The following is a 25,561-nucleotide window of genomic DNA, read 5'->3' on the forward strand; positions in this document are numbered from 1 at the left end:
ATACCAATAATGCAAGCCACAAAAACATACTGCAATCATAAAACAAAAATAGGATGCTATGAAAAAAGAGCACCATGAGAACAAAAACGAGCTCTTAGAAATTGAAAAGTACAGGAGAAATGACAAATTCAAAAAAACAGCAAAAATTTTTCTAAATAGAAAATAGGAGAGAAAAGAAAATTAAAGGACTAGTCCAGAATGTCCAGCATCCAAATAACAGAAATACCAGAAATAGAAAAGAGAGGAAAGGAAGTCATCAAAGAACTAACTGAAGAAAATTTCTCAAATCAGAAGTCAGTAAGATTCTAGGAACTGTGAAATTTCGTTATACTGAGGACCAAAAAGAGATTCTACATGCTTCAATAGAGAGGAAACAAATCATATACAAAGGACCATGAATCAGAGTGGTTTCAGACTTCAACTGGAAGCTAGAAGCCAACAGAGCAATGCTTTCACAATTCTGAGGGAAAATTATCTGCCACCTAGAATTATGCACTCACCAAGTCATAAGTCAAGTATTAGGTGTAGGATAAAAACACCTTAAATATAAGGTCTCACCTTGTACCCTTTCTCAAGAACCTACTGAAAGATATACTATAATGGAAGAGTAAAACAAAAAAGTTAAAGGTAAAAAAAGCAAGAAACAGGATATCCTATGTAGGAGAGAGGTAAAGGAATTTCTAGGATGATGCTTGTGGTATAACAAAAAATATGTTTAGTCTTTGTCCCCTGCTCCTGGCAGAGCTCCTAAAACCCTTGGAACTTTGACAAAAGAGTCTTTTGTATGCTAATGAGATGACTCAGCTCTTTCTTTAATTCTAAGTCATTTTAGCAAATTATAGAACCTTAAGCGAGGTCTTAGGAACCTCCAGATTCATAGTATCCTGGGCAGAAGTGCAGGGAACCTCATTTGCAGCTGGTGTCTAAAACGGGGGCAATTTGTGAGTCTAAGCCCTTACCCTGTGGGGTCTGTGCTGACTCCAAGAAGTGCATAAATGAAATGAATTGTAGGACACCCAGTTGGTGAAGGAGAAATGGAGAACTGATTGTTGTTGGAAAAGACACAACATTGAAGGAAGATTCCAAGATGACAGCTATATTAAGAGGGCAACCAGTCCACATTGAATTTTTTTGTTTTGTTTTAATTTTTGGCTGCGTTGGGTCTTCACTGCTGCGCACGGGCTTTCTCTAGTTGTGGTGAGTGGGGGCTACTCTTCATTGCAGTGCGCGGGCTTCTCATTGCAGTGGCTTCTCTTGTTGCAGAGCACGGGGCTCTAGGCACGCGGGCTTCAGTAGTTGCGGCACAGGGGCTCAGTAGTTGCGGCACGCGGGCACTAGAGCGCAGGTTCAGTAGTTGTGGCGCACGGGCTTAGTTGCTCCATGGCATGTGGGATCTTCCCGGACCAGAGATCAAACCCATGTCCTCTGCATTGGCAGGCAGATTCTTAACCACTGAGCCACCAGGGAGTTCCCCACACTGAAATATTGATAATTTCACTCTGTGGACAGTTGTATTGCTAGATGCCATTACCAAGATGCCTACTGCCCTCTTTTTAGCCAGAGAAGAGAATGCCTAGGTAAGCCTGGCTCAGATTCTTAATTGTACTTGCCTTGATGAAGTTCCTGCTCTCCCCTTCATGTCAACTACCTGAACCAAACGAGCACACTCATTTAACTGACGTGCTCCTGAGAGCTGGAGGTCAGCTACAGTGAGACTGGAAGTAGAAAACACAGAGCAGTCCACTCTCTGACCACATTTCTGCCAATCATCCATACCTGGTGACATGAGAATCCTACCAGATGTCTCAACTATGAGCCCTATGACATTCCCCGTAACACTCAGGGCCTTGCCCACCCACTTCCCCAGAAGGGAATCTTGTAAACCAGGAAGCCAAAAGTCAGACTCTGACACAGACTGTTCAATGTGTCTTTTTCCGTAAGCCTTCATCTAACAGTGCCAGCTAAGTCAACACTCGGTACTGTGAATTTGGCAATATTCTATTTTGTACCCTAGATGTGAGGTATATAGATGTAGTATTCTCTAAATTGCATGTGTATGTTTTAAACACACTTGTATGCAAAATGTACATTTTACAAAAAAAGTTTTAAATAAAGAGTAGAGCAGTATGTATAGTGCACTGCCATTAGTTTAAAAAAAGGAAAGAAAGAGAATTCGTATACATACATGCTTGTGCATGCAAAAAATACCTCTGGGAGATTAAGAAACAGATCACAGTGACTGCCTCTAGTGAAGACAATTGGGTAGCTGAGGATCAGGGGTGGGGTGGGAAACAGACCTTTTACTGTAAAGCCTTTCAAAGCTTTTGAATTTCTAACACTATGAATTTCAAAGGCATGAATGCATACATACATACATGAATAAATTCAATGACTTCTCTGATTTAGCTCTAGGATTTTGGCAAATCACAACTCTGAGTCTTTAATAATAGTGATAATACCTCAAACACTGGTGACAGAATCCAATAAGCTTTTGTAAAAAGCCCTTTGAAATAATTAAATACTATGTATATCTGAAAGGTATTATTATTGAAAAATACCTATCCTGTCTCTTCCTTTCCCCTTACTGTGCATAGAAAGTGTCATTCCTTCTCCATATGGTAAGTTTTATTTAGCAGTTAGGAAAACACTGGCTTCAACTAATTCATGTGACGTTATTTAGATTTCATAAACACCTAACGAAGACTGCAACAAGTTCACCTGCTACAAATTCCTCACAATACTACTAGTCCTTTTCACACATGTTAAACCCCCACAACGCACCTTTGTGTGGCTCTAAGTGAACAGGAAAGCCCTGTGTGAACTGCCACGAGTTCAGCAAGACCTATAGAGGGACCCTAAGATACCCAACCTTATGGCAAGTTCATCCAACATAGAAACCAGCAAAACAAAGTCCCTGTACTCAGGGAGCCCACAATCTGTTAGTGATCCCAACAGTATAAGTGCTATGTGGAGGTTGTTTTTCTCAAGACCAAGGGAGGAACACAGAGTTAGTCACCTAACTCATAGGGACTGCAGAAACAGCAAGGGAGGCTGCTAGGAAGAGGTGCTGAAGTCATACTTCATCCAAGCTGGAAGGAAGAGTAGGAATTAAACAAGTAGGTATACAGGGGTGGGACTTCAGGCAGACAGAATAACAGAGGCAAATCATCAAAGAGTAACAGAGCATCCAGCAAACTGCAGGAGGTCATGGGGATACTGTGTTCTGCATTTCTGGACAAATGAGCCTGTCATTATTAACATCTGGGTTATACTTGGTATAAAATAACGTTTAATAGTGTTTATTTCCTGTTATCAGAGCCTAATGGACAACATACAATTATTTTCCCATTATAATCTAAGGGGCCTTGGTAGAAATTTATTAAACCTAAATAGTTTTAAAAGTCTAGATTCCAAATATCCAGAGTCAGGCAATGTTAAATGATGAAAATTATTGCCATCTCTGATTAGGAGGAAAGCAGAAGCGCAGAGTAGATAACGGTAGAAAAGTACTCCTTTGGTTGTTCTTTTTTTTTAAAAGTATATGCAACTTCCAGAAAGGAGGACGTTAATGGAGACGACAGATGTACAGCATTACTCTCTCTGTTTAAACAACAACAAAAAAATTTCATTCCACGTTCTGAGGGAGAGACTCATCAGACTGACAGTGGCCAGCAACTGTGTCCAAGCAGAAAATGGTACCATAAATGACAAAGATGTCCAACAGGTGAATTAACTGGTTCTCAACGTTGTCTGTCATACTGCACACCTACATGATTCTTTCTCTGAGCAACTCTGACAGCTTACATCACTCAGGGGAAAAGGGAAACAGCATCTCCAAAATGACTGACATCAAAGAGGTAGAAGAGCAGGGACAATTTCCATAAAGCACATGGCAGACGAAGTTCAAAGGAATAATTGGAGGTTTTTTATAACTCGCCTGTACTGACATCATGCCAGATGATTTTACAGACTATTCAAATCGTTCATGGCAGGGATTTAGGTCAGGTATATAAAAGGTCTACCTGGCTGAAGGAGTTCTATGATTATCTGGTCCCACTGTCCAGACAAACAGCTGAGGGCTATCTTGCAGCAATAACCTCAGCCTTGGACAGGTTAGAAATATTGTTTAGATAAAGAGGGGGTGTGGTTGCTACGATTATGTAGTTTAAGAAATACAATTTTCTGTAAAGCAGGTATTGCTTCCAAGTTTTAAGACTAAGCAGAAAAAAAAAAAGACTAAGCAGAAAGTCTAGCCACTGTATGTCACAACGGTCGCAGTGGCCTACTGAAACCTCACCCATGTGGGAGTCAAATTTCTTGGAACCTCAACTACCTCGCTCTAGGTATAAATTCAAAAGGTAAGCATCAATGAAGATAGCCATCACAAACCCATGCAAAGCCCCACGATGCCATTAGAGAGACACAGTGTGCTTCGGGAAGAAAGAGGAAAAAAGCCTCTCACAAGCAAAAATAATTTAAATTATAAATAAAATAGCCACTGAGCAGACAAGAGAGACAAAGTTCATGCAATATCTGACGTTCATACACTCCACGAAGAACCTATTTACTCTGATTTTACATTTAGAATGTATTCCTACATTAGATATAGTTTCTATAAGCATACTGTTTCCTATTTCAGGGAAGCAGAGAGGCAATTAATAAGTTGGAGTCATCTACAGTCAGAATCACTGACAAGGCATACTGACAGCACTCAGATGCAACAGCGAAGAGCCTGGCATGGGAGAAGAAAAATCAATTTTATGAAACAATGTAGAACCCAAAACACAAAGCAGAATGGAGCCTTTAGTAGGCGTGAAACAGCTACCACTAAAAACATCAGTGGCCTCTGAGAAGATCATCGTATTACACACGTGTGTGCACAACAGAATGGATAAATCTCTTGTCATGAGACCTGTGTTCTGGTTCTGCTGCTTGATCACAGCCATTCAGCTTCTTCTGAGCTCAGCTCCCCCAGTAAAATCAGGATAATACTCCTTTGCCCTACCCACTGGACAGACTGCCATAAAGAGCTGAAAAAATAATCTATATAACAGCATTTGAAAAATGTAACGAACTATACAATATATGACTCTAAGAATATGTTAGAATATGTTTTGTATACTGTTTAAGACAATATATTTAAATCAATTTCTATTTAAATGGCTAAATAAAAAACTACACTTCTCTTAATAGCAGAAAATTAACTTACATGGTACCATTTATCCCCTCCCCCAAATAGTCAGTTTTTTTTCCTACTATTAGCAAGAAGAAAAGAAAGAGTTGTAAAGCAAGAGAAAGATTTTAGCATCTGAAAAAGGATAGATTATATATATACGTATAACTGAATCACTTTGCCGTACACCTGAAACTAACACAACATTGTACATCAACCATACTTCAATAAAAAAAGAAATTTTAAAAAATAATAATAAATTAACCAACTACAAAAGGAAAAAAAAAGATTAGCTGCCCTTTGGAAACCAGATAGGTTATATATAGCATTTCTTTTGATAGGAAAGACATTTCAAAACGAGAAAAGATAAAATATTTTTTAAATGGAAATGAATACCCATACCTAAAAATGTAACATGAAATAAAATATCTATTATAGTTACATTACAGAGCAATTTTTTTAACTGTAGGTCATAATCAGTATGGAAAATATTAGAATACATTATTTTTAGTAAAGGTTAAGTATTATTTTATAGAATTTTGTTTTACTTAATATCTATTATTACTATGTATATATGTACTTATTTTCTAGGTAAAGGTACAGTTTGCTTCCTTAATGTTCTCCTATTATTGCATCAATTTCCTGGCCTGGTCTTGGCTGCCTGTCCCAATCTATCCATGTGCTCCTTAGGAAACTCCTCAGCCTGCATGCTCCTTACTATTGGTAAGCCCTTCCCTGGTCTATGCCCACTTTCTTATGCTTAGAGCCTGTACCTGCAAGAACTGCAGTTACAAGTTCTCAAATAGACACACACAAAATGAATTTAGTATATACAACAGAGTTGCTCTGACTGGGCATAGGCTACATATTCCATCAAGAAAAGGGGTACACAGAAAGATGTGTATTTTATCATATAGATGTCATACTTGGGGCCACCTCTGAAACTACACAGAATCCATTCTACTTCCCAGCAAAAGCTCTCTATTTCTTTCAATTAAGGGATGGAAAATGAAAAAAGAGAAATGTAAAAAATAGGACTGAAGACAGGTACTGTCAAAGGAATAACAACAGATCAACTGATCAAGCCAATCAATCACTGACAGCTCTTCTGAATCTGAACACTATTATAGAACAGTCCTGAGGAAAAATACTGAAAAGAACCAAATATCTACAAAAATACACACACACACACAAATGCTGGTGTTTCATCATGCATATCATCAGTACAAAGAGAGAAGAAGAGAACATAATACCTATTACCTGTTCTCTCTGCAAGTCCCCATTGCTATCATTTCTCTCATGTTCTACAGGCCAAAATCTACTTTGGAAAACATGTTCTTACAAACCAATCCACTCTGATTGAAACAGAGGGACATGTCAATCCAAGTGATCAATATGCAGAAACAGAGCAAACTCAGGGTTTGCTGAACTCACTTTTTATTGACCGTGTCTTTTGCCAATTCTCACCTACTTTCAAACATATATCAAGTAAATTATCAGACATTTAATTTTACCAAGTGCCAGACAAATAGGTGATTCTGTACCAAAATACTGAAAATGTGGTTATCCTGATGTGTAAAACTCATTCCGGGCATAAATGCTAATTAAACCATACTACCATTGATCAGTAAAAGGCTCAAATAGGCATTTAAGGGCTGAATAAAACATGAGTCTGGAAATTCACAGTGAAAATACATATAAGTAAGAAAGAACATGCAAATCTCTATAAAATAAGTGCTGTAAAATATGCACTAAGGGAAAATTGAGGAAGTGAAGAAGATCCATTTGTGTTACATAAGGTCCTAAAGGCAGCATTAAAGCTTTTAGAATCACCTATGCAAAAAGCAAGCACCTCAGAGAATTGAAAGAAGGTTGAGACTGGGAATAAACAAACAGGAACCTGATGAAAGGAGGAAACAAACATAACTGTGTTGATGAGGTCTATATTGTTAGTCCTCCACCAAACAACACCCTTCTCACAGGGAGTGCACAGGAAATTGGACAGACAATGCTGTCCAGCTACAAAACCCACCTTAGTGAAGGCTGAACATGAGTGAGAAAATAAAACAAAATGTCAATCAGTGCAGCTGAGATTTCCAGAAATAATTTTTACTTATTATATAATATTTACTTATTATCTCTAAAATTTTGAATGTTTTGAATTTTTCTTAATACACTGAAATACATGAAAAGTTTGTGTATAAAAATGCAAGTTAAGAAAAACTGTTTATCATTGATACTAGTTAAAAATATAATAGTAAGATAATTCCAAATAAGAGCAATTCTGATGAATAAAATTAGCACTTGGTATAAAATATGTAAAACTATCAGTGAAAAAAAGGCAGTGGTAAAATGAAAAAAATTATAAACGGATTTCCATTCTAAAACACTTAAATAGCTATAGTATTATATCAATTTAAAAGACAGTAGACTAGCATTAAACAAAAAAAACACAGACGGCACACACAAAATACACACAAGCAAATTAGATGATACCTTTCTATAATATAATAATGCTGATAATTAACCTCCAAGTAAGTGTATCCCCTTCCCTCAATCAACTCACCCAACATTTTCTGCATCTTCATCACACTCAGCTTTATATTTGCAAGGTCCACACTTGGAGTGTTTTCTGTGAACTTCTGCCCCTGACCCTTCCTCTTCTGTTTAAAAAGAAAAATTAAATTTTCAACCAAAAGTTGGGATCCTTTCCAGATATGCTTCATGTTTTCAGCAGCCATTATCCTATTTCTGGGGAAAATGTACCCAAGCTCTTGAAAAAAATCAGTTCCAAAAATCTATCAATGCTTGAGTCCAAAAATGTTGTCAGTACAAGAGTACAACATATGCTGTGAAAAAAAAAAAGTATTGGGGCTAGAAAAATAATCCCTTAACCTATGTACAACGAAACAGTATGCTAGATTTGGTTGATTCTTTAAAAGAATTACCATAACATTAAATAAGAGAGAGGAAAAAAAAAACATGAGCCAATAAATTTAGTCCAGTGATTACCCTATTGAAATAGCCTGTGCAATCCAGGTTAGCAAATAAGTGATTAAACAAAGCAGAGCCTAACCACTACCTTTTCCTCACATCAGTTTCACACCTGCCTTAAAAATTATCTCCAAATTTTGAAAAGGAAAGGGGTCTATTTACAAAGGACTTGCCCTTTTCTACTTTACCACCTAGCACAGCCAGCAACACCCAGAATACAGAAGGGTATGCGTCTCCTATGACCCAGCACAAAACAACAGTGCATACCACCAGCCCCCAACTCAGCTCATATCCCACATTTAGGGAACCCTATACTCCTGGGTCTTAACTAGAGTGGATCCTATCCTGATAACCTCAAACTGGGCAGGGAGATCAGTTCTGAAGCCAAATTAGGGATTACAGTTTACTCAAGGGATTTCCCAGTCTGGTTTGGGAAAGCACACCTTACTGAGGGGGTGTCAATCAGCAGAGAAGATGTTGTAAGGAAAGCACACACAAACCTAAGTGCCTGTTTGGTACTATTATCAAACTCGCCATTTTGTGTGTCTGCCTACACTTTAAGTAGAAATCCTCCCCAAATTCTAATGAATACTCCCGAAACAATTCCAGGGAGCATAATCCTAAGTATTTCTAAGGCCTCAGAAACATAATGAGATCTAGAAATCATACAGCCATCATGAGCTCACTAAAGTTTGTATATTAATCTGAGCAAACCACTTAGCCTTTCTAACTCATACTCCCTAAAAAAAAATTGCCAACAACCAACATCCTCAGGGCAAGATATCCAGTATTTGTACCATATAAGCAAATCTGGAGATCAACTTCCACTTCTTTAACATAGTAACAATGACAGTTTCCTAACTGAATATCTGACCACAGGGGCTGGACCACATGACCCTTTAAAGTCCTTTCCAGCTCTAAGATCCAGAATTTATGATCTCATCCTTCACGCGTAATCACGAAGTTTCTGCTTGAACATGTCCATTTAAATTAAATTCTATTGTTGGTCAGTTTAAATCTTTTTTTTTTTAAGGTCAAACTGTCATCCTTGAAATTCTTTCTCAGAACAGTTCTTCTACTCTCTAGGTGACCTTCAAAGTCCCTTCCAACTCTAAAATGTTAGGATTCTATGAAATGTAGAAGGGTGGAGTAAGGTTTCAGATAGTACTGAAACGATCACAACTGTAGTTTTCATTTGCATAAGGGTGAATTTTACCAGAGTATGTTTTTTCTTTTAGTGCATCCCCAGAGCACCTCAAACTTACTTTGCATACAGTGGATACTCATTAAGAATTACAGCCTCATTAGACCATTAAATAGATCAGTCATTCTCAATTCTAATAATTCAGAGTAAACTGAATTACCAAATATTAGTTTTTCAAACTGTTTTTAAATATTGTACCTTGAAAATTCCTTATGAGCAAAAATTTGTAAGCAAGGGATGGGAGAGTGTTACATATACTCTGGTCCAAGCTAAAATCATCTGGGGATGATCCTAAGGGGAGGGCACCTTGGTGTAACTTCAGTTTAACAGGAGCAACATTTCCCCTTTGTCTGACAACAAACCTATAATGAAAAATAAATGCAGGAAAAAAAGAATGCTAAGGGCTAAGGGGGATAGAGGGATTGGGGGTGATAGCTGAGGGGTACAGGGTTTCTTTCTGGGGTAATGAAAATGTTCTAAAGTTGGCTGTGGTGATGAAAGTACAATTCTGTGAATATACTAAAAGCCACTGAATTACATACTTTCAATGGGCAAACTGCATGGTATGTGAATTTTATCTCAATAGGGCTGTTTTTAAAAAGTGAAAGAAAAAAAAAACTTTTTTAAGGGGTATTTGAAACTTACCTCCCTCTCCAGATCCAGAACCATTATCTGAGAAGAAAAATAAAGAATGAATATGAATACTTTTACTGGAAATCTCATATTATCAAGTAGTAAAATTTCTTATCAAAAATCAAACTGTGGGGCTTCCCTGGTGGCGCAGTGGTTGAGAGTCCGCCTGCCAATGCAGGGGACATGGGTTCGTGCCCTGGTCCAGGAAGATCCCATATGCCGCGGAGTGGCTAGGCCCGTGAGCCATGGCTTCTGAGCCTGCACGTCCGGAGCCTGTGCTCCGCAACGGGAGAGGCCACAACAGTGAGAGGTCCGCGTACCGCAAAAATAAATAAATAAAATCAAACTGTGATATCCATTCTCATGTAGCCCCTTTTCTCATTTTTTCTGGATATCTAACAGTTTATTCTTATATACTTATTTTGTACCTTTCTTCAAATATAAATTACTTGGACACATAATCCATACCTCATACATCTTTGTAGCCCATTCAGGAAATACCCAGGTGCCTTGTACAGAGTAAAAACCAATAAATATTATAAAGTAAATGGCTAAATAGAAATAAATTTAAATAACTCACTTAAAAGGTAGAAGAAATTTTTAATTTTGTTGAAGCTTGAAAGGAATAAAGAATAAACTGCTTTTATTAGAAAGGGAGGAGAAGAGCTTTGGGTCTTGCTCCAAAAATCTTCTTCATTAAATCTGTGGATAACAGCCAAAAGCCAAAAGATATGAAAAGCCCCAAGGTTTAGAAGGAAAGAAGCTCAAGGTTGAGGTTTTCATATTACTGATGAAATTAACTTCCTCTAGGAAACCTCACCAGAAGGAATCTCACCAAGGTGTAGGTGAGAAACTTGTTACTAGTCAAATTAAAGAGCCTCCCTCAAAGTTACCAGCAAGAAGCCAGAGTAAAATGTAATTAATTTAAAATATGTATTTTATAATCCTAAAAGAACCAACATATGGCGCAGAGCATGCTGAAAAGAGGGCAATGGTGTGGTATCATAAGTGTGGAACAGAGATGGCAAGTGATGAACTTAACACTTTACCCAGCACTTTCTAGGGAGGAGGATTTCCTAGAGAATCCATTCCAGTTCTTCAAATAGTTCTCTAGAGTGGGAGACACCCTCAACAATATCGCTCCCTTCCCCCCTTCCCTTCAATCTCCTGCAGACTATAATAAAAGTCCCAAACGTGGTAGAAACAGGAAGAACTGGGGAAAAAACACATATTTTATGTAGCATCCACTTCAACTCTTCATGGGATTTTATACAAAGTCTTACATTGTATTCATTTTGATTGATCAACCATAAAATAATTATATCTTCTCTGAGAAAGTAAAGAGGAAAAGAAAGAGTAAAAGAGTAGAAAAAAAGACAAGGAAAAAGGGAACTCAGAAGTATTTTTATTACCAAACTTTGCTTAGGAAAACTCTCTTTTTCCCTTCTATTCCATACACATTGACTGGGTACTTATTATGTGTTAGACAACATACACATAATAAGTAAAAGGTAGATATAAACTGATAAATAAGACAGTTCCAGTGCATGACATACTTACTCCCAATCTTTTTTCCAACTAATGTCCAATTTTAATAAATATAATATCTCACACCTTCCTTAAGGGTCATTTAAAATTCTGAAATAAATTAAATATACTGTGACTATTCTGATAATGAGGTTGAGTTCTTCTTGTCAATCATATTTTCACTGGACACATGCCTTCCCCTGCCCCAACCCTGGGATTATGATATACCTCCCTAGGCAGGATATAGTACTTTCCTGTTGAGAAACAGGATCTGGCCAAAGGCAAATGTGTTGGATAAATGAAAAACAGTACGATAAAAAAAAAAACAACAAAAAAAAACAGTACGATATTTACACAGAGATATGCACAAAGTGTGAATAAACTCTGCCAGGAGATACCAGAGAAGAAAGATTTCACAGAGTAGAAAAGGCTTAAGCTCAATCTTAAAGCATAAAAAAGTTCTCAAATAAGCAAAGGAGAATGTTGTTCCTAGCACAGGGAATAGGACCAACACCAGACCAAATGACATGAACAACTCTGGCCCCAGCCAGAAGATAACAAAATCAATATAGCACCTTATAGCTTAGCTCATTCAATTCTCACTTAACCCCAGGAGATGACATCCATCACAATTTAGGTATGTGACTGGGGCTCAAAGCAGCTAAGTGACTTGTGTAAGGTCATACAGTAAACAAGAGCTGGAGTTACTTTAAAGCCAAGTCTTGTAACCCTAGTGCAGTGCTCTTTCCAGCTCTTTCCACTCTGCCTCCCAATGCTTAATATTCACTGCTTATCAAAGCAGTTGGTGTCTTAAACTTCTCATAAAGGATGCATAATTAATTTGGGATTATAAAGAACTCCATATTCCTTTTTAATTACTAAATTAAGTCTGTGAAACATAATGTACTTAGAGAAGTGTATAAGAACCATATCAAATGATAGTCTATTGGCCTAAGAGCATCTAATTATTTAGTGTATGGAAAAGAATTTGGCCTTGCCCAAAGAGAGTTTTGGCCTTCGCCCTCAGCTTCTGGAAGGCAATCGATGTTTAGGAAGGGAGTTGACCACATCAGACCTTAGGGTGGGACAGGCCACACTCAATACTCTTAGGGCAGGGGCTGGCCACACCAGAAATACCAACCACACAGTTCAGAGTGGGGGCTTTGAGTCATGTGGTATTAGTGTACCCAGAGTTTGAGATCAACCACATGGACCATCAATCAATTACACTTATGTAATGGAGCCCCAATAAAAACATAGGCACTGTAATATACAAGGAGAGAAAGGAAATGGAGTAATCGTATAAGAATAGTCTCCACCTTTACTGCTAACCTTCGTACAATAATTCTATTACAATACCTCACTCTGCATCCCTGCCCCCAAATACAAACGCAAGTAAGATACTAATATTAATGTCTTCCAAAATTAACCATTACCAATTCAGGAAGGAAAAGACAAGGAAGTAAATACAAACAATTGGGGGAGGTGGATGACTAGGGCTAGCAAACAGAAATGAGAAGATATAAAAAGAAAAGAGATTGGACAGAGACACATCCTGGGATGCCACTAATGACTTCTTATGGATACTCCCCACTCCTTCCCCATCCCCCAAGATAAAAATCAACAAAATGGATCCCATAGCATTTCCCACCCCAAATCTTATCCTGTCTTATATTCAAACCATAAGGCAAAAGATATGCAAAGTCCCCACCAAAAAAAAGCATTAAGCATTAAAAACGTCCTGAGAAGTAACAGTCAGTACAAGACTACCAGGGGTTAAAAAGCAACGTGAGGGCTTCCCTGGTGGCGCAGTGGTTAAGAGTCCACCCGCCGATGCAGGGGACGTGGGTTCGTGCCCCGGTCTGGAAAGATCCCACGTGCCGCGGAGCGGCTAGGCCCCTGAGCCATGGCCGCTGATCCTGCGCGTCCGGAGCCTGTGCTCCGCAACGGGAGAGGCCACAACAGTGAGAGGCCCGTGTACCCCCCCCCCAAAAAAAAGCAACGTGAAATGGAGGCAAAAAAGAGCTCCCCCATTCCCCACATAATCATCACCAAATCCATACAGCAGTTTTGGGAATAAAGCTCTGACTGGAAACTTCCTCTTAAAAGTATGGGAGAACCATTTCTAACATTTTTTCAGAAGAATATCACACATACCAGAGTAGCATGGTCCCCTTGCTACTACTGTTATCTCTTTCTGGTGCTTACAAGCAGCCCTTCTGAGGAAGCATTCATTTTGGTACGTGTCCCCATTTGATCCACAGACAGGAATATAATTTGTATGGCACTGCAAAAGAAACAAAAATAAATTCTCAGACTAGGCATGAATATTAATAGTTCATTTCATATTCATGAATGCAATACCATAGTATTATGACATACTTCTACTACAAAAGAGTTTGTTCTTTTATTTGGTTTTTAAAAAGAAGAGTTATGCTTCTTTCTCATACCTTTTTTCACATTCATAATGAAAATTAACTATCAACTATCCATAAAAATGAGAATGAAAATCCCTATCCTATCTACATCATTTGCTTGTGATCCAGGGAGATAATATAAAAGGAAATGCTTGTCAATGTTTGTCATGAGCACTAATGATGTAATGTCATTTCATTATTATCAAAATTCACTTATTCAATACGTCTAGTACACAAAGTCTCAAGGTAAATGCTATAGAAGAAAAATGAACTCTGTTCTCAGAGACCTTACGATCTTGTTAGCGAACCATATAAATAGGAAATACATATATATGATCATGTACTAAATCAAAAGTGTAGACAATAAGTGTAATATCTAATACCTATTACTGTAAACTGAAGTATTCAAGAAAAGCCTCCTCAGAGAAAGTGAAATGTGAACTGGGCCTTGAAGGATTAGTAGATGAAAAGAAAAAAGATGATTCATGTTTGAAAAATGACACTGAATTGGTATGTTTAAAAAACTTTAACACTTCTAAATGTCAAAAATATCATAAAGAACTAAAGTTTTAAAATCTGGGGAAAACAGTATAATATGACATAACTTATTACTAAAAGAGAGACAGTACAAATTAATACAAAAAAATTTACAAAAAATAACAAATGGTCAATTAATATATAAAAAATGCTGAGTTTCACTAGCAATCAGAGTGGTACATGAAAACGCGATGCTATTTTTAGCTTATAAAGCTGGTCATTAGACAAACAAAAAATTCAATTTGGTGGACATACCAATATACCTGTTGTGCTAATTTAAACTGGCTCGATCTTTTGAGAACATAATTTAACAATACATTTCAAGAGTTCTAAAAAAGAAATGTGATTTTTTTATCTAGAATTACACATTTAAGGATATATCTGAAGGAAACTATTGTAGATGACAATTTATTACAGTCATTTCAAATAGAAATGTATTCATATCTAAAACATAAAAACAACCTAAATATCCAACAAGGCAATATTTATTTAAACCATGCTATATCTGTTCAAGGAGTCACTGAGCATTACCCTTTATAAGAATACCGTGTGACAGAAAAAGATAACGTTAGGTGAAAAGTAGGTGATAATACCATATATGTAACTTCTGAGAATTTTGTGCCCTTTTTCTTTTTTTGGATGCGTTGGGTCTTTGTTGCTGCGTGCGGGCTTTCTCTAGTTGCGGCGAGCAGGGGGGTACTCTTCATTGCAGTGCACAGGCTTCTCACTTTGGTGGCTTCTCTTGTTGCGGAGCACGGGATCTAGAGCACAGGCTCAGTAGTTGTGGCTCACATGCTCTAGAGCGCAGGCTCAGTAGTTGTGGCTCACACGCTCTAGAGCGCAGGCTCAGTAGTTGTGGCGCACGGGCTTAGTTGCTCCGCGGCATGTGGGATCTTCCCAGACCAGGGATCGAAGCCATATCCCCTGCAATGGCAGGCGGATTCTTAACCACTGCGCCACCTGGGAAGTCCCTGCCATTTTTAAATGCATTATCTAGTCCACAAAACTGAATGCAAATTTCTTAAATAATTCGATAATATAAAATAAAAATATAGCAAGAAAATAAATTACATATATATACACAGATATATCTCAATTATTTAGAAAAAATAAATATTCATAGAGTAAATCCTGGAAGAAAACACCAATAAATTTTTCACATTACTTGTCACCAGAGTTTTTTATTTCCATGTATATGGTTTTCTGTATTTCTCAATTTTTCTGCAATGAACAAGGCTTATTTTTATCATTTATTTACTTTTTAAAAAGTGGTCAACTTACTTTATGAATCATAAATATGGCATGCTACCCCAAGTCAAACACTGGTAAAGACAATTTCTAATAAAATATTTTGTAACCAAGTTGATTTGCTATACAATATCAGCAGACTCCTACATCAACTTTAGTTAAAATTAAAATTTTACTTTAGGATGCCTTCCTATACTCCTCTAATCCTTCAAGGATCACTTACTTTATTCTCTCCCCTAAAATGTACACAATAACTTGTATGATGTCTGCAGGAATCAATGTTACTCTGTAATTATACAACGTATAATTAGCAAAAAAGACCATAAGCTCCAAGATGTCAAATGCTAAGTCTATGGACTTCTCAAGCCAACTCTTCACTCAACAAACATTTAATAACTTTCTAACGTAGTGCTTGCAAAGGTGCTAACATCGCCCCCTAGGGGTGGGTGCCCCTATGGAGGCATTTTTGGTTGTCATAATGAGAAAGGGACATTACTGTCATTTAGCAGATGGATTCCAATGGTGCTCGATGTACTGCAAAGGAAAGGATAGTTCCACACAACATACATACCATACAATTTCTGAATGCATCTCTAGCCATTCATGTAGGAACTATGGTAAGGCCATATACAAATAAGACTGTTCTAGCTTCTCCTAATAGCTTTTATTCTAGCATCCACCATACCTCTACTTTTTTGTTTTCAAATACTACTAGTATGAAATTGCTGCTGCTGATCTTTTTAAAAATCCAAATGTTCATTATAAGTAAATATAAGCATCTACTGTATTGTCTTCTAGTGTAATCATGCCCAAACATTTACATTTTGAAATACTTATTTTACTATAAATTACTTTCATTTCTCCTTTACATTGCAAGTGTATATTATAGTGATTTCTTTAATTATGTGTTTATGTAGGCTACATTATATACAAATTTCATTTAAGAATAGAAAAGAAATGGAATATAAATTATTGGTTATAAAAAAGGGTTATTAAGTCTGATAGGGCTGAGAATCTATATGGTAATAGCTAAGATTTATTGAGGAGTTTCTATCTAGTAAACACTGGCTACAACTTTAAATGTCCTAAACTAACTTAAATATAACAATCCTGCAAAGCACATGACTTAGTGCTTAGAGCTGGGGCTCTGAAGCAAAATGCTGATTTCAAATCCTGGGTCGACCATCCATATGACTATGGGCTAGCACCAGTGCCATTTCCCCTATCTATAAAATGGTAATTATAACAGTATCTACCTAATAAAATTGTTATGAGGATTAAATAAGAGAAATCCATCTTTAGCATTTACATCTAGCCATAGTAAATTCTCAACAAACATCAGCTGGTTCTGCTACTGCTATTATCATTTCTGAGCCTTAAGTCTTGCCCAACGTCACAGCTAACAAATGGAAGACCCACAACTCCTGACAAGTGATGTTCTCTAACCACTACACACCAGTTTTTCAGCAGGATCTCACTATATGTCACTTGGTGGTAGCGAGTAGGGGGCTTAAAACAGTGTAGGCAATGTCCCTGAAATGCAACCTAACGAGCACATACCAAGGAGTGAGCATGAGATGGGAGAAACAGACCTACGGTTCTTAGGCCAGCCTGTTTCCAGAAGTCTCTTTTAAAAGCCTCTCATTATGCTATGGAAAAATTAAGGGATTTCAGCAATTTTAACAACATACAACTTCTGACTTGGGCACTGACTCTAACCTAAGGTCTGCCTCCTCTATACTGCCACTCTTGCTGGGGGAAAGAACTCTCCCCTACACCTTCTCTTTAGCTGCAAGAGTGATTTGAAGTAGTTTACAAAGGTGCAGCAGTGTACAACTCTGCAGCCACATCCATTCAAGCATTTATTGTATACCTGCTGTGTGTCAGGAACTGTGCCGAATACAATAAATAATATTAACAAAGTTGTGATGGATTAATTTTATGTGTCAACTTGACTGGGCCCCAGAGTGCCTAGATTAAATATTATTTCTGGATGTATCTGTGAGGGTGTCTCTGGATGACATTAGCATTAAATCAGTGGACTGAATAAATGCCCTCTCCAATGTGGGTGGCATCATCCAATCCACTGAGGGTCTAAATAGACCAAGAGGTGAACGAAGGGAGAATTAACTCTCTGCCTGACTGGTGAGCTGGGACCTTGGTCTTCTCCTGGTTCTCAGGCCTTTGGACTCAGATGGGGACTTATATATCAGCTCCCCTGATTCTCAGGCCTTCAGCCTTAGATTGGAACCACACCACCAGCCTTTCTGGGCCTCCAGCTTGCTGACTGCAGATTGTGGAACTTCTCAGTGTCCATAATTGAGTGAGCCAATTCCTTATAATCTCTTTCTCTCCTCTCTCTCTCCCTCTATATATCCTGTTGGTTCTGTTTCTCTGGAGAACTCTGACTAATACAAAGGTCTAATAAGTGGACACAGTACCTAGCAAGAGCAGACACTAAAAAACTCAGGAAAAAAGACATAGGCCCAAGAACTCCAGTCAGAAGAACAAAGAGAAAGAAAGAAGAAAGAAAACAGGGAAAAAGCCATATGCACTCCTCTTTGTATATTACCCAGGTTTTAATGAAAAGATGCAATACTGACTATTTTTCTTTGTTCAACATTAATAAAAGCAGCTTTGTTTATATATGTGGCAAGATACAATAGCTCTTATCAACAGGCTGAACAAAACGATTTTAGAATTTTAAATCCTGTTATTATCTGTTAAAATGTGTTTAAATTATGTCCCAGAAAGCTTATATTAACACTGAAAGCATGAGGAATCATAAGCAAGGGTTTTTTTTTTTAATTTTATATTTTATACAGCAGATTCTTATTAATATCTCTTTTATATGTATTACTGTATACATATCAACCCCAATCTCCCAATTCATACCACCACCACCACCCTCCCCCCACTTTCCCCCCTTGCTGTCCATACTTTTGTTCTCTACATCTGTGTCTCTATTTCTGCCTTGCAAACTGGTTCATCTGTACCATTTTTCTAGATTCCACACACATGCGTTAATATACAATATTTGATTTTCTCTTTCTGACTTACTTCATTCTGCATGACAGTCTCTAGGTCCATCCACATATCTGCAAATGGCACAATTTCATTCCCTTTTATGGCTGAGTAATATTCCACGGTATATATACATCTTCTTTATCCATTCGTCTGTTGATGGGCATTTAGGTTGTTTCCATGACCTGGCTACTGTAAATAGTGCTGCAATGAACATTGGGGTGCATGTGTCTTTTTGAATTACGGTTTTCTCTGGGTATATGCCCAGTAGTGGGATTGCTGGATCATATGGTAATTCTATTTTTAGTTTTTTAAGGAACCTCCATACCGTTCTCCATAGTGGCTGGATCAATTTACATTCCCACCAACAGTACAAAAGGTTTCTCTTTTCTCCACACCCTCCTCAGCATTTGTTGTTTGTAGATTTTCTGATGAGGCCCATTCTAACTGGTATGAGGTGATACCTCATTGTAGTTTTGATTTGCATTTCTCTAATAATTAGTGATGTTGAGCAGCTTTTCATATTTCTCTTGGCCATCTGTATGTCTTCTTTGGAGAAATGTCTATTTAGGTCTTCTGCCCATTTTTTGATTGTGTTGTTTGTTTTTTCAATATTGAGCTGTATGAGCTGTTTATATATTTTGGAGATTAATCCTTTGTCCATTGATTCGCTTGCAAATATTTTCTCCCATTCTAAGGGTTGTCTTTTTGTCTTGTTTATACTTTCCTTTGCTGCGCAAAAGCTTCTAAGTTTCATTAGGTCCCATCTGTTTATTTTTGTTTTTATTTCCATTACTCTGGGAGGTGGGTCAAAAAATATCTTGCCACAATTTATGTCAAAGAGTGTTCTTCCTATGTTTTCCTCTAAGAGTTTTATAGTGTCTGGTCTTACATTTAGGTTTTTAATCCACTTTGATTTGATTTTTGTGTATGTTATTAGGGAATGTTCTAATTTCATTCTTTTACATGTAGCTGTCCAGTTTTCCCAGCACCACTTATTGAAGAGACTACCTTTTCTCCATTGTATATCTTTGCCTCCTTTGTCATAGATTAGTTGACCACAGGTGCATGGGCTTATCTCTGGGCTTTCTATCCTGTTCCATTGATCTATATTTCTGTTGTTATACCAGTACCATATTGTCTTGATTACCGTAGCTCTGTAGTCTGAAGTCATGGAGTCTGATTCCTCCAGCTCCATTTTTGTCCCTCAAGATTGCTTGGCTATTAGGGGTCTTTTGTGTCTCCATATAAATTTTAAGATTTTTTTGTTCTAGTTCTATAAAAAATGCCATTGTTAATTTGATAGGGATTGCACTGAATCTGTAGATTACTTTGGGTAGTATAGTCATTTTCACAATGTTGATTCTTCCCATCTAAGAACATGGTATATCTCTCCATCTGTTTGTATCATCTTTCATTTCTTTCATCAGTGTCTTATAGTTTTCTACATACAAGGCTTTTGTCTCCCTAGGTAGGTTTATTCCTAGAGATTTTATTCTTTTTGTTGCAATGGTGAATATGACTGCTTCCCTAATTTCTCTTTCTGATCTTTCATTGTTAGTGTATAGGAATTCAAGAGATTTCTGTGCATTAATTTTGTATCCTGCAACTTTACCAAATGCATTGATAGGCTCTAGTAGTTTTTTTGGTGGCATTTTTACGATTATCTACGTATAGAATCACGTCATCTGCAAACAATGACAGTTTTACTTCTTCTTCTCCATTTGTATTCCTTTTATTTCTTTTTCTTCTCTGATTGCCCTGGCTAGGACTTCCAAAACTATGTTGAATAATAGTGGTGAGAGTGGACATCCTTGTCTTGTTCCTGATCTTAAAGGAAATGCTTTCAGCTTTTCACCATTGAGAATGATGTTGGCTGTGGATTTGTTGTATATGCGCTTTATTATGTTTTTCTGTCTTGTTTTGTTTTTAATTTTATTTATTTATTTTAATTTTTGGCCGCAATGGGTCGTTGTTGCTGCGCACAGGCTAAGCAACGAGCAGGGGCTATTCTTCATTGAGGTGCCCAGGCTTCTCATCAGGTGGATTCTCTTCTCACAGAGCACAGGCTCTAGGCGTGCAGGCTTCAGTAGTTGTGGCACTCAGGCTCAGTAGTTGTGGCTCACGGGCTCTAGAGCGCAGGCTCAGTAGTTGTGATACATGGGCTTAGTTGCTCCACGGCATGTGGGACCTTCCCAGAGCACGGCTCAAACCCATGTCCCCTGCATTGGCAGGCAGATTCTTAAACAATGAGCCACCAGGGAAGCCCAGCCTTTATTATGTTGATGTAGATTCCCTCTATGCCCACATTCTGGAGAGTTTTTATCATAAATGGATGTTGAATTTTGTCAAAAGCTTTTCCTGCATTTATTGAGATGATCATATGGTTTTTATTTTTCAATTTGTTAATATGGTGTATCACATTGATTAATTTGCATACATTGAAGAATCCTTGCATCCCTGGGATCAATCCCACTTGATCAGGGCGTATGATCCTTTTTTTTTAAAATAGATCTTTATTGGAGTATAATTGCTTCACAATACCATGTTAGTTTCTGTTGCACAGCAAAGCAAATCAGCCATATACATACACATGTCCCCCTAACCCCTCCCTCTTGAGCCTCCCTCCCATCCTCCCTATCCCACCCCTCTAGGTCATCGCAAAGCACTGAGATGATCGCCCTGTGCTGTGCTGCTGCTTCCCACTAGCTATCTATTTTACATTCAGTAGTGTATATATGTCGATGCTACTCTCACTTCACCCCAGCTTCACCCTCCCACCCCATGTCATCAAATTCATTCTCTATGTCTACCTCTTTATTCCTGCCCTGCAACTAGGTTCACCAGTACCATTTTTTTTTTTAGATTCCATATATATATGTTTGCATACGGTATTTGTTTTTCTCTGACTTACTTCATTCTGTATGACAGATTCTAGGTCCATCCACCTCACTACAAATAACTCAATTTCATTTGTTTTTATGGCTGAGTAATATTCCACCGTATATATGTGCCACATCTTCTTTATCCATTCATCTGTTGATGGACATTTAGGTTGGTTCCATGCCCTGGCTATTGGAAATAGTGCTGCAATGAACATTGGGGTACATGTCTCTTTTTGAATTAAGGTTTTCTCAGGGTATATGCCCAGTAGTGGGATTGCTGGGTCGTATGGTAGCTCTATTTTTAGATTTTTAAGGAACCTCCATACTGTTTTCCATAGTGGTTGTATCAATTTACATTCCCACCAATAATGTAGGAGGGTCCCCTTTTCACCACACCCTTTCCAGCATTTATTATTTCTAGCTTTTTGATACTGGCCATTCTAACTGGCGTGAGGTGATACCTCATTGTAGTTTTGATTTGCATGTCTCTATTAATTAGTGATGTTGTGCATCTTTTCATGTGCCTCTTGGCCATCTGTATGTCTTCCTTGGTGAAATGTCTATTTAGGTCTTCCGCCCATTTTTTTACTGGATTGTTGATTTTTTTTTTGATATTGACCTCCTTTGTCTGTTGTTTCATTAATCCTTTGTCTGTTGTTTCATTTGCAAATATTTTCTCCCATTCTGATGGTTGTCTTTTCATTTTGTTTATAGCTTCCTTTGCTGTGCAAAAGCTTTTAAGTTTCATTTGGTCCCATTTGTTTATTTTGTTTTTATTTCCATTACTCTAGGAGATGGGTCAAAAAAGATCTTGCTGTGGTTTATGTCAAAGAGTGCTTTTCCTATGTTTTCCTCTAAAAGTTTTAAAGTGCTCATCTTACATTTCAGTCTTTAATCCATTTTCAGTTTATTTTTCTGCATGGTGTTAGGGAGTGTTCTAATTTCATTCTTTTACATGTAGCTGTCCAGTTTCCCCAGAACACCACTTATTGAAGAGACTACCTTTTCTCCATTGTATATCCTTGCCTCCTTTGTCATGGATTAGTTGACCACAGGTGCATGGGTTTATCTCTGGGCATTCTATCCTGTACCATTGATCTATATTTCTGTTTTTGTGCCAGTACCATACTGTCTTAATTACTGTAGCTTTGTAGTATAGTTTGAAGTCAGGGAGCCTGATTCCTCCACCTCCATTTTTCTTTCTCAAGATTGCTTTGGCTATTCAAGGTCTTTTGTGTTTGCATACGAACTGTAAGGTTTTTTGTTCTAATTCTGTGAAGCATGCCACTGGTAGTTTGATAGGGATTGCACTGAATCTGTAGATTGCTTTGAGTAATATAGTCATTTTCACAATATTGATTCTTCCAATCCAAGAACATGGTATATTTCTCCAACTGTTTATGTCATCTTTAATTTCTTTCATTAGTGTTCTATAGTTTTCTAAGTACAAGTCTTCCACCTCTTTAGACAGGTTTATTCCTAGGTATTTTATTCTTTTTGTTGCAACAGTAAATGGGAGTGTTTCCTTAATTTCTCTTTCTGATTTTTCATCGTTGGTGTATAGGAATGCCAGAGATTTCTGTGCATTAATTTTGCATCCTGCAACCTTATGGTGTATGATCCTTTTAATGTGTTGTTGGATTCTGTTTGCTATTATTTTGTTGAGGATTTTTGCATCTATATTCATCAGTGATAGTGGTCTGTAATTTTCTTTTCTTGTAGTATCTTTGTCTGGTTTTGGTATCAGGGTGATCATGGCCTCATAGAATGGGTTTGGGAGTGTTCCTTCCTCTGAAATTTTTTGGAAGAGTTTGAGAAGGATGGGTGTTAGCTCTTCTCTAAATGTTGGATAGAATTCACCTGTGAAGCCTTCTGGTCCTGGACTTTTGTTTGTTGGAAGATTTTTAATCCCCGTTTCAATTTCATTACTTGTGATTGGTCTGTTCATGTTTTCTATTTCCTGCTGGTTCAGTCTTGGAAGGTTATACCTTTCTAAGAATTTGTCCATTTCTTCCAGGTTGTCCATTTTATTGGCATGGAGTTGCCTGTAGTAGTCTCTTATGATGCTTTGTATTTCTGCGGTGTCTGTTGTAACTTCTCCTTTTTCATTTCTAATTTTATTTATTTGAGTCCTCTCCCTCTTTTTCTTGATGAGTCTGGCTAAAGGTTCATCAAGTTTGTTTATCTTCTCAAAGAACCAACTTTTAGTTTTATTGATCTTTGCTATTGTTTTCTTTGTTTCTGTTTCATTTATTTCTGCTCTGGTCTTTATGATTTCTTTCTTCTACTACCTTTGGGTTTTGTTTGTTCTTTCTCTAGTTCCTTTAGGTGTAAGGTTAGATCGTTTATTTGAGATTTTTCTTGTTTCTTGAGGTAGGATTGTATTGCTATAAACTTCCCTCTTAGAACTGCTTTTGCTGCATCCCATAGGTTTTGGATCGTCGTATTTTTGTTGTCATTTGTCTTTAGGTATGTTTTTATTTCCTCTTTGATTTCTTCAGTGATTTCTTGGTTATTTAGTAACGTATTGTTTAGCCACTATGTGTTTGTATTTTTTATGCTTTTTTCTCTGTAACTGATTTCTAATCTCAAAGCATGGTGGTCCTAAAATATGCTCAATATGATTTCAATTTTCTTAAATTTACCGAGGCTTGATCTGTGACCCAAGATGTGATCTATCCTGGAGAATGTTCATGTGCACTTGAGAAGAAAGTGTAATCTGCTGTTTTGGGATGGAATGGCCTATAAATATCAATTAAATCTATCTGGTCTATTGTGTCATTTAAAGCTTGTGTTTCCTTATTAATTCTCTGTCTGGATGATCTGTCCATTGGTGTAAGTGAGGTGTTAAACTCCCCCACTATGACCGTGTTACTGTCGATTTCCTCTTTTATAGCTGTTAGCAGTTGCCTTATGTACTGAGATTTATAACTGTTATATCTTCTTCTTGGATTGATCCCTACTACAATTATGTAGTGTCCTTCCTTGTCTCTTGTAAAATTCTTTATTTTAAAGTCTATTTTATCTGATATGAATATTGCTACTCCAGCTTTCTTTTGATTTCCATTTGCATGGAACATCTTTTTCCATCCCCTCACTTTCAGTCTGTATATGTCCCTAGGTCTGAAGTGGGTCTCTTGTAGACAGCATATATATGGCTCTTGTTTTGGTAGCCATTCAGCAAGCCTGTGTCTTTTGGTTGGAGCATTTAATCCATTTGTGTTTAAGGTAATTATCAATATGTATGTTCCTATTACTATTTTCTTAATTGTTATGGGTTTGTTTTTGTAGGTCCTTCTCTTCTTTTGTGTTTCCCACTTAGAGAAGTTCCTTTAGCATTTGGTGTAGAGCTGGTTTGGTGGTGCTGAATTCTCTTAGCTTTTGCTTGTCTGTAAAGCTTTTGATTTCTCCATCGAATCTGAATGAGATCCTTGCTAGGTAGAGTAATCTTGGTTGTAGGTTCTTCCCTTTCAGCACATTAAATATATTGTGCCACTCCCTTCTGGCTTGTAGAGTTTCTGCTAAGAAATCACCTGTTAACCTTATGGGAGTCCACTTGTATGTTATTTGTCATTTTTCCCTTGTTGCTTTTAATAATTTTTCTTTGTCTTTAATTTTTGTCAGTTTGATTACTATGTGTCTCGGCATGTTTCTCCTTGGGTTTATCCTGCCTGGGACTCTCTGCATTTCCTGGACTTGGGTGGCTATTTCCGTGTTAGGGAAGTTTTCCACTGTAATCTCTTCAAATATTTTCTCAGGTCCTTTCTCTCTCTCTTCTCCTTCTGAGACCGCTATAATGTGAATGTTGTTGTGTTTAATGTTTTCCCAGAGATCTCTTAGGCTGTATTCATTTCTTTTCATTCTTTTCTCTTTATTCTGTTCCATGGCATTGAATTCCACCATTCTGTCTTCCAGGTCA

General features: G+C 37.5%; 1 protein-coding gene across 1 annotated transcript in view; it reads right to left on the minus strand.

Moving 5' to 3' along the window:
* The window catches only part of TMEFF1 (transmembrane protein with EGF like and two follistatin like domains 1), a gene marked incomplete at its 5' end in the record, with an annotated part of 92,685 nt that overhangs the window by 36,517 nt on the left and 30,607 nt on the right, over positions 1 to 25,561 (minus strand). The window contains 3 exons of the mRNA XM_082655964.1: positions 7,740 to 7,836; positions 10,017 to 10,043; positions 13,689 to 13,818. Of these exons, the coding sequence (XP_082512090.1) occupies positions 7,740 to 7,836; positions 10,017 to 10,043; positions 13,689 to 13,818 (254 nt within the window). The remainder of the gene's footprint in view (positions 1 to 7,739; positions 7,837 to 10,016; positions 10,044 to 13,688; positions 13,819 to 25,561) is intronic.

The sequence above is a fragment of the Grampus griseus genome (assembly GCF_964374135.1).
Source record: "Grampus griseus genome assembly, chromosome: 6".
Classification (NCBI taxonomy): domain Eukaryota; kingdom Metazoa; phylum Chordata; class Mammalia; order Artiodactyla; family Delphinidae; genus Grampus; species Grampus griseus.